Source organism: Colobus angolensis, unplaced genomic scaffold, assembly GCF_000951035.1.
Source record: "Colobus angolensis palliatus isolate OR3802 unplaced genomic scaffold, Cang.pa_1.0 Scaffold46, whole genome shotgun sequence".
NCBI classification, from domain to species: domain Eukaryota; kingdom Metazoa; phylum Chordata; class Mammalia; order Primates; family Cercopithecidae; genus Colobus; species Colobus angolensis.
The window spans coordinates 7388608-7401116 of NW_012118043.1; the positions used below are offsets into that span (position 1 = coordinate 7388608).

Below are 12509 nucleotides of genomic sequence, written 5' to 3' on the forward strand. Positions count from 1 at the left end.
TTGCATTTTCAAATATTCTCTGTATCTTTGCATTTTTTCGTATACCTGTTAGCCATGTGTATGTCTTCTATCAAGATATGTCTAATTTCTCTCAAATGAGATATCTCATTTGATTCTGGCCTATTCTTAAGTGTCTCCTTCTCCATGAAATTTTCCTCAATCTCCTGCGGCGGCAAGTATCCCCAGAAAGTGTATGGAAAAAAACGTGCATATGTACACTTCTCCCGTTGGAAGAAGATTCTGCTCTAACCAGGGAATACCGGTGACTGCTATGAACCATTTACTCATTTTCTTATCCAGGTGAAAGAGGGAGCAGTGAGAGAGAGAATGAAGGCAGAACTTGGGACAGGTGATTGAACAGAAGCTGTTAGAGAGCCAAGGCCACGAGATGCTGGGAGAAAATAAGAATATGAAGAAACATGAAAAAAGTTCTTGCTAAATATGTCAGAATTTTATCCAGCCACATCATCCAAAGATGAGTTCCATTTTCAGGGCACTGGGAAGGCCTCTGTCTCACTTCCTTTTAAAATGTAGCTACTATTCCATTATGCAGCTCCTTGCCAACTAAGCCTTGACCTCTTTCATCTACTCTAAATCAGAATAACTTATCGCTGTTATTGTCCTTCATCTTTAAAATGCTTTTATTAAGACTCAATTATAAACGCCCTCAGAGGCTTCTGGTTTCTGGTAATAGCAGGCTAGGTTATTCAAATCAATACTCTTGCTGAAAACAACAACAAAATACTGATAACATATATTTAAACAAACACCACTACCTTAAAATAATCAAATATTTGAAAACACAATTAAGAACTTCCAGGTGAACATTTGAATAAAACCCTGCTACCAAAATAGTAGGAAGACTACTGAATGATCAAAACCCTTAGAGGCATCTGTCAATACTGCTATAGTCACTACTGGCCAAACGGATACTAATCAAGACCTGGGGCCCACAGAAACTTGAGGGTCTTATTGGGTACGCTTCCGAAATTAATACACATGCAAATTAATACACAGACCTAAATTTGCCTCTCTTACCCCTCAACCTGAGAGGATTGCAGGAAAACCTGCCTTGGTACTAGGCAAAGAAGAAGAAGAAAAAAAAGGAACAAAATGTCCTTGAGAAGCTGTGGCCATAGACCAAATTCTTATGACTTTGTACCATGGGTACACTTAGCCTGGGTGAACCAGACTTTAAGCCATGCATGTGCTGTGAGAAGATCTCAACTGTTGTCCCCACATGCCTGGCAAAAACAAAATAAAGCCTTTCTAGAGGAGGATACACCCAAACTAGGTTTCAGAGTATCCCCCCAAATAAATTGAGGACAATTGCCAGTTACCTAGTCAAAGATAACCAATAACCATGAGAATACAAACCAGCAAAACAACAGAGAGAAGGAATAGATCCACACAGGCTTCAGCTATTAGACCTACCTTAAAAAACAATTATGCTTACGATGTTTATAGAAATGAATGGCAACCTTGAAATTAACCATAGTAGACTATAAAAAGTTACATATCATGTCTGAAAAGAAATGAAATTAGAAACAAAAACATAGTAACTGAAATAAAAATTCAACAATCATATTTGCAACATAGTGCCAATACCTATATAACAGAGAAATAATGAACTGGAGGGTCGGTTGAGGAGATGGGGTCAGAAGACCATGTATAGAATGCAGTACTGAGAGGAAAAAAATAACCACATATAGAAGATGTGGAGAAGACAGGAGAACATAATACAAAGTTCTAACATTGGCATGCCAGGAAGCAGTGGATAAGCGAATAGGGTAGAGCTTGAGAAATGTTTGTAACTGATAAGACACCAATTCACAGATTTAAGACTCAGTCAATTCCATGCAGAAAAGAAACTCATGCTTAGACAACTGGTTATGAAAGTGCAGAAACCTAAGATAAAGAGAAAAATCTTAAAACAGTCAAAGAGAAAATTCTCTTCAAAGGAGCAACTAACAATAGGCTGCTTAACAGCGTGTCAGAAAAGGGTAGACTGATACAGGTTTAATGTGGTTAAAGAAAATTAGTGCTAACCTAGAATTTACAACAACAACAAAGAGTGTCATTCAAGAACAAATTTGGTCCTGTTCTTAGTCTGTGATCCCCTATAAAGTTCCAGACACTCTGGGAGAGGCTTGAAAAATCAACGCCGCTTACATTTTAACAGTAATGGATAAGGTCATACGTTAATCAGAACCATGTTTGAGAAAGTTGTAGAACAAGGCCCTGCTATGGCACACAGAGTTGGTGAAAACGGGTGAGAGGGTACCTGAGAGGTGGGAGGTGGCTGACAGAGACCACCCAGCCCTACCTTAAAATTTTCCCTGCTGTGAATATAGCTTGTTGGTGGAAAATACCTGCTTTCTCCTCTTCACTCCTCATCATTTGGTACATCAAGGACCAGTTCCTTATCCCTTATCCCTTACCGGCAGGGTTGACATTCAAAATATTTAATAATGCTAAGTACCAGTACACATCAATCAGAAAGACACCTAATGTAAGTCCAGATCCTGACTGCTGCACAGGATCAAGTTCCTGGGGGCCCCCTGCAGTATAAATTGTTAAACACTTTAGTGGCTGGATTGTGGAAAAGCCCTGTGGGAGGAACCTGATCAGCTAGGATAATGCAGATATTCAAGTCAGAGGCTATTTAGCAACAAGTATTTCCTTATTTTAATACACATATTGGTAATACTAGTACATATTAACTGAATAATGAGCCCTGTTTACAGCCCTTCCACCAGGATCCTTAACAGCTCTCAACCTTCTACTCCCGCATCATCTGCCTTATGATTCCCCTTTCAACTTTAAACCTTCCAATAATGCTGCTTTCTTGTCTACTTCTACCAGGAATATCCCTTACCATAAAATCCATTTTTTTCTCAGAACCTAGTTCTGAGTTCCCTTGAAACACTGAGACAGAAGTTGCATATTCTCTTTTGGTGGACTGTTCATTCCTGAATATGACTGTATCATTTTGTTTTACCCTAGTAGGCTTTATAAAATGAGAATCTAGATTTATGCAGAAAATAAGAGGTATTTCTTTGCTGTGGTCAGATTTAAAATAAACTTTCTTCAAAATGGCAAGCTCCTTTGGCACATTTTATGTTTGCTTAAAATAACTCTGTCTCTGGCTGGGCATGGTGGCTCACGCCTGTAATCTCAGCACTTTGGGAGGCTGAGGTGGGCGGATCACAAGGTCAGGAGTTCGAGAGCAGCCTGGCCAATATGGTGAAACCCCATCTCTACTAAAAATATAAAAAAAATTAGCCGGGCATAGTGGCACACGCCTGTAGTCCCAGCTACTCAGGAGGCTGAGGCAGGAGAATTGCTTGAACCTGGGAGGCAGAGGTTGCAGTGAGCCAAGATGGTGCCACTGCACTCTAGCCTGGGTGACAGAGCGAGACTCCATCTCAAAACATAAATAAATAAATAAATAAATAAATAAATAAATTACTTTATTACACAGTATATATTTATAATAGAAAAATAGAAAATACAAATAAAATCACTTGTAATCTACTTCTTTCAGATATTTACTTTATGTCTGTTCATCTATATGTATGTATATAAAGTGAATGTTACACTTTATATATAAACCCTTTTAGGATAAAGTTATATCTACATTCATTGCCAGTATCAGATGTACCAAAGTATGGCCATATTTAGTTAAAGAAACAATTTCTTCTTCCTAGAGACAATACCTTTATTTGGATTTTAGTGAATATATCAAACACTATCAATGTGAAGTTGCTTTGCCATCAAACGAAAAGTCCTGTTGTAGTGCCACTCAATATGTTTTGGATTATCATCTTCAGATACAAAAGCATATCATGAGTTCAAAGCCCAGTGAATTCATTTTTAAACCTTGGGACTTGGAGTACATTTGAATTTAAATTCAGTAATGCCCTGAGATCAACTTGAACTGACAAATTCTTTAGAAGAAAGAGGAATAAAGCAATTTGGTGAAAATTGCACTGTGCAGTGCCTTGTCACTCCAGATATTTCACTTTTACACTAAATTTTTTTCAATTAATTTAAAGATAACTGCTATACGCCAGATATTCAGGCTATTCATCATTATTATTCATTTATTTATATTCAGCACTGTCATTTCCAAGGACATAATTCTTAAGGAAACGTAATTACTCTAAACCTATCTACTTGCTTATATAAAACTTTGTGAAACCTTTTTCCTAGAAAGAAAGTTAAACATTAGTTGAGAGAATGTTCACCTGGGACCTGTACATACCAGGCACACTTAGGCCTCTATTCCTTGTCCCCTCATGCCTAGCAGGCTCCCTGTCCTGAGCCCCAGGAGCCTCAGGTTTGTAGAGCATTTTTCCAAGCATAACAAAATTTCAACAAAAATGTGCTGATAGAAGGTGGCTTCCAGAGAAAAAGAACAACGCATGCTATGAAACATGTGGGAAACACTACCACACTGGCACATGAATTAAGTAAAGACAAATGCCCATTAAAACATCCTGCAGCCACTCCCCTCATCCACTTCGTCTGACAAGAACGTAGAATCACAGACTCAAAAGCATAAAAAAGCTTACAACAGGAAGAGACTTTGGAATTAATGCTGTCCATTATTTTGTAGGTAATAAAACTAAGACCCAGAGATTCACTTCACTTGACAACCCTGGGGCAAAGAAGTACCCAGAGCCTACCGGTCATGACTTACCATGGGGTCTGTACCCCTGAGTGAAGAGTGGGATACAGAACGAATCCACAGGTGGAGCACTTTGAGGGTCACTAACTGACAAACTCCCCAAAGTCTACTGCCATATTTACAATGTCTAGCAATTCCCATCTATGAAATCACCTCCTTTGTTTCATGCAAAGCTCACTTTAAACTTTGACTCCTCTAAAAATGTTCATTATAAGAACATATGGTTAATGTAATTTTTTAAGGTAAAATTACACATAAGTCAAACACATTACTAATAATCTGGATTTTTACACTTTTAGGTAAACAAAAGTTAACATCCTCTGCATCTGGAATCCTACCTCAAACTCCCATGGAGTAAATTTAACAAATTTAAAATGTTTAGAAGGTAGTCACATGAAGTGTACAGCACGTTGTGATTGGCCAATGCTTTTGCAATCAGTCCAACATTTGCCTCTAAGTGTTGGGCAACCACAAACTCCATTTGTCTTGGAAGACAGTTCAGTGGTTCACCAACTCAATTTAGTCTGCTGCTGGCTGCTATTTGACTATGTGGTCAAAACTTTCGCTTTCATTCACCTCATATGGAAATCCAGCTGATAATCTTAACATTTCCTCTAATAGGAAAAGTAACTGACATGTGATGATATATCAGTAATGGAGCATGAAGATGACCCTACTTTACATTCTTAAATGGTTCCCCAGAGCCTACAGGATAAAGTCCAGACTCCTTTAACTGGCTATCATGAATCTTCAGAATCTGAATCTCACTTATCTTTCTAGTACCATTTCTCAATCCTCCCCCTTCTTACTGTCCGGCCCAGGCATGCTAAACTATTCTTAGCTCTCAGGAAAAGTCAAATGCTCTAGATATACTCTCTTGCCATTTACCTGGCTAGTTCCTACTCACACCGCAAAGGTCCATTTAGTGGTCTGCGTCCATTTGTAGCCCCATCATAATGAAATCAAGCACACCCTAAATGCAGGAACAGTTAATTCACTTACAGTGAGACACATCTCACATCAACATTTGGCTTTCTTCACTAATCTCTTGGTAAAATAGTTTATACTCACGGCTTCCACTTTTTTTTTATCATCCAATTATTTCTAAAACGTTTGTAAACTTGCCTCTCCTAGCATTACTCAACATTTTTGAAGGCTACTAGTGTCCTCATAATCATTTATTTCATTGGCAATAGTTTTTGCAAATACTAAGCCTCCTTAAATTCTCTAAAGCTATCAAGATGCTAGTCACTCAGTTACATTTTCCCTTTCTTTTCCTTCTGTGACATACAGTTATTCTGGGTCTCTTATTCTGATTGTTCCTGCACTGACTCCACTTCTTTTTCTTTCTCTTTCTCTTTCTTTCTTTCTTTCTCTTTCTCTGATTGTTCCTTCATCGGCTCCACTATCATTCACTGGCTCCACGTCTTCCTCTGGTTAAAGATATTCTTCTGGGTTCATTAGATTAAAAACGTCAGCAATAGGATGCCTCCTACTCCCTCAATTCAACAAACCCATCTGTGTATCCAGTTGATTCTAGCTTCTCAGGGAAAAAAGGAGAAATTACAATCCAGTAAAAAAGGTGTTAATATCATTAAATATGACCTAGGTTCATGTCTCAGGTCTGTCATTCATGAGCAATGTGGCATGAGGTATACTACTTAACCAATTTAGGCCTCAGTTTTTCCATCTATAAATTGGAGAAAATAATGCCTATCTTTTAGTATTACTTTATGAATTGCAGTACGCAAAGTACATATTCCAACGGCAGGTAGGTACATAGTGGGCATTTAATGAAAGTTTTTCATTATTACTGTTATTCCCATACTCACTTCGACCAAACTTGTACAGTCTGTTTCAACTTCTTTTAATGTGTCATACACATCAACAAAAGATAAATCATCTAGAGTACAGATATAAACAGGTTTCCTTTCTGGCCCAATAAGTCCCAGCTGCTTGACTCAAAGCTCAATTCCTCCTGATTTAAAAAGCTTCAGGTTCTAGCTCCAATCTTCCTCTTCAACCTTCTGCCTCACTGTTCCTCTAAGTGAATACCATTCTCCAAACAAATTGGACCTTTTTTGGTTCTCAAACATGCTGTATAGTCTTCACCTCAAAGTCCACCTCAGATTCTACCTGCTTTATGAAACTTCTCTCTCCAGCTGGATATTTGATCTTCAGAGTATTTTACTGGCACTTCTCTCAGAGGGTACTCATACTCTGCCTGGTATTCAGTCATTTGTACGTAAATAACCTTTCCTGCTTATAGACTGTAGCCCCTTTGAAGGGAGAAACTAGGTTCTTATTCATGCTAGTACTTACCACTTAGCTAAGTGATGACACGTGTATATTTAAAAATAATAAACAAGGCTGGATGTCATGGCTCATGCCTGTAATCCCAGCACTTTGGGAGGCCGAGGCAGGCAGATCACCTGGGGTCAGGAGTTCGAGACCAGCCTAGCCAACATGGCGAAATCCCATCTCTTCTAAAACTACAAAAATAAGCCAGGCGTGGTGGCATGCACCTGTAGTCCCAGCTGCTGGGGAGACTGAGGCAGGGGAATCGCTTGAACCCGGGAGGTGGAGGTTGCAGTTAGCCGAGATGGCGCCACTGCACTCTAGCCTGGGTGAAAGCGTGAGACTCCATCTCAAGATAAGTAAATAAATACAAATAAGCTAAAATAATAAACAAAAAACCCTGACTCTTTCTCAAGGAATTATTTTCATTTCCTCAACTTCTTATGAAGAGGTAGGAGTAGGGTGTATATAGGGTACTTACAGACGCACTGCAAACTGAATTCCCACTTGGAATTCTCCCAGCCGCCACAAAAAGGCAGGGCTGAAACAGCCATAATAGAAATTGACCAGGCAAGACTTTAAGACCTGTTAATCAATTGCAGTCAACCTCTTGGGAAACCCTTTACCAATTTGCTAAGCTTGTCTATATTTCTTTTCTTCCCAACGGTTATTTTTCCTAACCTTCCAGTCTCCTCCAAACTGAGTAAACAAAAGATTTTAATTTAAACCCACAGTCGAACATACAGTGAAATACACGCGCATACTTAGTGTTATGTATTAGTTCCTATTCGAGAATTTTATTTCTTTAAAATGTATTTCAACCAAAATCCAACACCAAATTCTATGGGTAACATCTTAAGGCAGCACCTAGTATAGTGCTTTGTATATAGTACACATTAATGGTTAAAAGAGTGAATTTGCAGTCTACAATTGCAGGACTTAATTTTGGTTAATTGTAGTGGAAAAAGTGAGAAAAGATATAGTCCAAGTAAGAATGACACTGGGGGGTTCAGGCCCACAACACCAGCTACGTAGACCCTTAGGTGCCCAGTGATATACAAATATTTAAGTATTCCCAGCTGAGCCCCTTGACAATAGAGATACATCATTTTATTTTGTATTACTTAGTACTGTGCCAAATCCAAAAATACTCTCTCGAGTGCAAGAGTATCCAGGAATTAGAAACATTGAAAGCTCCATTATCCAAGCAAATTAGGTATAGTTCTTATAATTTTTTCAACTCAGGCTCCTCAGTCACTCCACAGAGTAAGCAAAGTATGCAATTATTAGAATTATTAGTCTCGATTTACGTAAGATCACACTGCTGGCACTAAACTCCAGTTCCAGACTCTTTTTTCCACTACTGAATGCCATAGAAACATAAAAAAAGGAAAAAATGGAAAGATCTTTAGAAACCATGCAGCTGGATGTTTTTTTAAGATGATGAAAACTGAGGCCCATGAAGACAGTCACATTAGCTCAAGGCTCCTATTAAAGCCAAATAATTTCGTGCAAAATCATCTTCCTCTGATTATCATTATCTACACACCCACACATATATATAATTTTTCTTTTTGCCTTTCTGAAAATCTGGAGGTCTGAAAAGACTTTACGATTTCTCTTAAAGATACACGTTTGTACGTGTAACCAGAGGGCACGTTTTATACGGTCCACATGTTTTCTTAAAAAAAAAAGGAAATGGAGTGTGAAGTGTGCATGATAAGCAAATGTTCTCGAACTTTATTGTGTAGTGTAACCCCTATGAAATAGGCCCTTAGAATTTAGCCACATTAATGAACAGATATTTTTATGTAGTAGAAAGAGCACAAACTTTGAGGTTTTTTGTTTTGAGACAGAGTCTTGCTCTGTTGCCCAGGCTGGAGTGCAGTGGTGCGACCTCAGCTCACTGCAGCCTCCACCTCCTAGGTTCTAAGCGATTCTCCTGTCTCAGCCTCTGGAATAGCTTGGATTACAGGCGCCTACCACCACGCCTGCCTAATTTTGTATTTTTAGTAGAGACGGGGTTTCACTATGTTGGCAGGCTGGTCTCGAACTCCTGACCTCAGGTGATACACCCGTTTCGGCCTCCCAAAGTGCTGGTTTTCCAGGCGTAAGCCACCGCGCCCAGCTCAACTCTGAGGTTTTATCTACCACTTACTATGCAGTCTTGGCTAAAACACTTAACTTCTTTGAGCCCGAGTTTCCTCATCATTAAATCGAGATAATTCAGGTTTGATGTGAAGATTTGAGAGGAAAGTATGTCTGGCACACTGCTGAAGATCGATAAATATTTGTTGAATGAATAACACAGCCAGCCGATGCTCAACACAAGACATACACAAACACACACACACACACACGGTTAGGTAGTTGCCGTCTCCCAGGGAGCTCCAGAAGTGGAAGCTCTCAGCCCTCCCTCTGACTTCAGAAGCCTGGAGCTCAGCCCGCAGCCCAGCGCGTCTCTTCTCAGCTTTAATCAGTGCCCGGGGCAGGGCCTGCAGAGAACTCTCTGGGCCTCACAACAAGCCCCCAGAACACACTGGACTTAAGAGTCTCGTTACGCCTTCTCCGTCGCCATTCCCCGCCCTCAGGGTCAGAGTCCGAGGAAGCCCGATAGCGGTTCTCGGCCTCTGAAACACAACTCCAGCACCGGGGAGCTTGCCCTGCAGTTAGCGTCCAGCGGGGATTAGGCCCTTCGTTTTCCTCATCGTTTCAATCTCTATCTTCTGGTAGGAGTCCAAGCTTAGCAGCACCAGGACACGGCCCTTGGTGGTCTACGCCACACCCCTCCTTCCCGGCGGCCTCAGGTCCATTACCAGCGGTCTGGAAGGCCACGTTGCCTAGGAAACTGGGGCGGGACTTGAGAAAGGATGGTTCTGCGCGCCGTTTGCGCAGGCGCTCCGGCCCTGGCCTCTGACTATCGCGAGAATCGGCTCCCGGAAGTTCCACGTCAGTCAGTCTGACGGTCAGAGGTTCGGTGGGTTTCTCTCAGGGCCTGCGTAGCCAGTAACAAACGAGGTGCCAGGGATCGAACCGACACAGCCATGGTAGGTCCAGACCCCGTAGAAGGGAGCGGGGTCCCATAGGTTACGGCCGATTCCTGGAGCTTCTGGACTGAGGGCCGCGGTAAGCAGTGGTCTGGGCTCCCGCTGCGGCAGCCGCCTCCGGCCTTGCAGGGTCTTGGTCCAGTTTGATTCCAGGAAGGGAAAAGGCGGTGGGGCCCAGGGGACTGGGATGGTTTGGGGAGGCAACGCCTGCTAGTGAGGGGTTCTGTCTCCTCTGGCGCTTGTGGCGCTTGCCAGAGCTCCTGCAGTCTGCAGCGGGGTCGGTGGTGTAGGGAAATACAGAGGCCGAATATGTTGAACTCCGTAGGAGGCTTTTGGTAAAACTAAAGTTTCCTTTTAAAACCGTGGTAGTTAATCTGCACTCCTGTTGGGCTTATTCCGGGAATAGTGTGTGCTGGCTACAAGCTGTAAACAAGCAGAGAAGCCAAAAACAAATGTATATGGAGTCAAAAATGGAATTTCAAATGCTTTAGTATCTCAGCTCTTAGGTTTCTAAGGGGAGAAGGGTTGGGAGGAAGGGGGTGCTGTTTATAACGCTGGCTGGTGTGCTTTCATGCATTTGCAAATACAGTGACTGGTAAGAATAGTAATTGTTAGAGCACTCTGTTTTTATCACCATAACCCTAAAAAATGCCCTAGAATAGTTTGCACAAGAGTGTTATAATAATAAGGAAGGAAAACAATAGTGTAAGAATATCTTCTGTCTCTATTGAAAATACAAAAAAAAAAAATTATCCGGGCTTGGTGGCACGCGCCTGTAGTCCCAGCTACTCGGGAGGCTGAGGCAGGAGATTGCTTGAACCTGGGAGGCGGAGGTTGCAGTGAGCCGAGATCGCACCGCTGCACTCTAGCCTGGGACAGAGCGAGACTCCGTCTCAAAAAAAAAAAAAAGAAAAAAAGAAAATATTTTACATTTAAATGTTTTTCTGCCTTTAAGAAAAACTTGTTATGAAGCACAGAAGCAAACACTTTGGAGCTTGAAGACGCTAGGGATTAAGTCCCTCATCTTCAGTTTAAAAAATGTTTTTAAATTATGTTTCTACAAGGTTAATTGTGGCAAACTTGGAACTAGAAACAGAGGAAAAATTTAGGAATACTCCCAGAGAAAATGCACAGAAACAAATATTTTTGCATAAAATTTAGTGCACTCATTCACAGACCCCGCCCCTCTAATTCCATGGACTTTTTTTTTTTTTTAATTTTTTTTTTTTTTGAGACGGAGTCTTGCTCTGTCCCCCAGGCTGGAGTGCAGTGGCCGGATCTCAGCTCACTGCAAACTCCGCCTCCTGGGTTCCTGCCATTCTCCTGCCTCAGCCTCCGGAGTAGCTGGGACTACAGGCGCCCGCCACCTCGCCCTGCTAGATTTTTCTATTTTTTAGTAGAGACGGGGTTTCACCGTGTTAGCCAGGATGGTCTCGATCTCCTGACCTCGTGATCCGCTCGTCTCGGCCTCCCAAAGTGCTGAGATTACAGGCTTGAGCCACCGCGCCCGGCCTGTTTTATAAAAAATATGGAACCCTTCATGGATTTGCGTCTCATCCTTGCGCAGGGGCCACGCTCATCTTCTCTCTGTATCCTTCCAATGTTAGTGTATATACTGCTGACTAGCACCATCCGTGGACTCTCTTAGGCACCCGGGTTACAGTCCCTGAACTGAACAAACCTCAAGCCTCTTAATTACAGCACTTCATATTACTAACTACCTGCTCTAGTTTGGGTCTGCTGTGGTTGCAGTCAGTAATGGATGTTTTTGAAAAAGGCTCTTGGATCTGCCTAATTTCATTTTTTTTTGCCATCTTTACATTTACCAGTGTATTTATATAATGAAATATTGCCTTCATTCTTTAATATATTTTAAATCCTTTGTGGAAAATATAAAATGTGAATTTATTCATTTGTACATTTACCGTAGAGTATTTACTATGTGCCATGCACTTTGCTAAACATGGTTGCCTAATTCTCACAGCAGCTGGGAGAGAGAGTTACATGTTTGTGAAGTGGTTACTGTAGGTCAGGCACTGCTCTAACTGGTTAACTCTGAATTTAATTCTTACAGCACTAAGAGGTAGATAACAATAATATTTCTGTTTTGTATAAGTCAAACTTGAAAGAGCTTAAGTAAATTTGCCCACTATTGCACATCTGAAATGAGTGGTGGAACTGAAATTTAAATCCATCGTGACACTCTAGTTTTATGTTATGGTATCTGTCTTTAAACCCCCATACTCAAATATATAAGGTGGTCTGGAGATAAAGACATGTATAAGCAATGACCCTGGCTTTAAGGAAGATCTACTCTAGAAAGCAGGAAAAGGTGTGTACACAAGTGTACCATGAACAGTTAAAATGAAATCCTGTAGGATTCCCTAGGAAAGAATGCTTCAGGCTAGGGTAACTAGAAAGGTCTTACTGGTGGCAGTGGCATTTAAGCTGAGTCCTGAATGCATAGAGCT

The 12509-nt window shown here is 41.1% G+C and overlaps 1 protein-coding gene and 1 long non-coding RNA gene across 6 annotated transcripts in view; one reads left to right on the forward strand and one right to left on the reverse strand.

Annotated features, from left to right (window-relative positions):
• LOC105523318 overlaps positions 1 to 9784 on the reverse strand; it is a 51315-nt gene extending 41531 nt beyond the window's left edge. The window contains exon 1 of one of the 2 annotated variants that reach the window (XR_001003584.1): positions 9336 to 9768. This is a non-coding gene — a long non-coding RNA (uncharacterized LOC105523318). Of the gene's footprint in view, positions 1 to 9335 lie in introns of both variants that reach the window. The other variant, XR_001003583.1, reaches the window with a different exon arrangement.
• Positions 9785 to 9855: 71 nt separating this feature from the next.
• COPB2 (coatomer protein complex, subunit beta 2 (beta prime)) overlaps positions 9856 to 12509 on the forward strand; it is a 32174-nt gene continuing 29520 nt past the window's right edge. Inside the window, exon 1 of one of the 4 annotated variants that reach the window (XM_011958123.1) lies at positions 9856 to 10038. In XM_011958123.1, coding sequence (XP_011813513.1) covers positions 10036 to 10038 — 3 coding nt within the window. In that variant the 5' untranslated portion in view covers positions 9856 to 10035. Of the gene's footprint in view, positions 10118 to 12509 lie in introns of all 4 variants that reach the window. The other 3 variants (XM_011958124.1, XM_011958125.1, XM_011958126.1) reach the window with 3 other exon arrangements.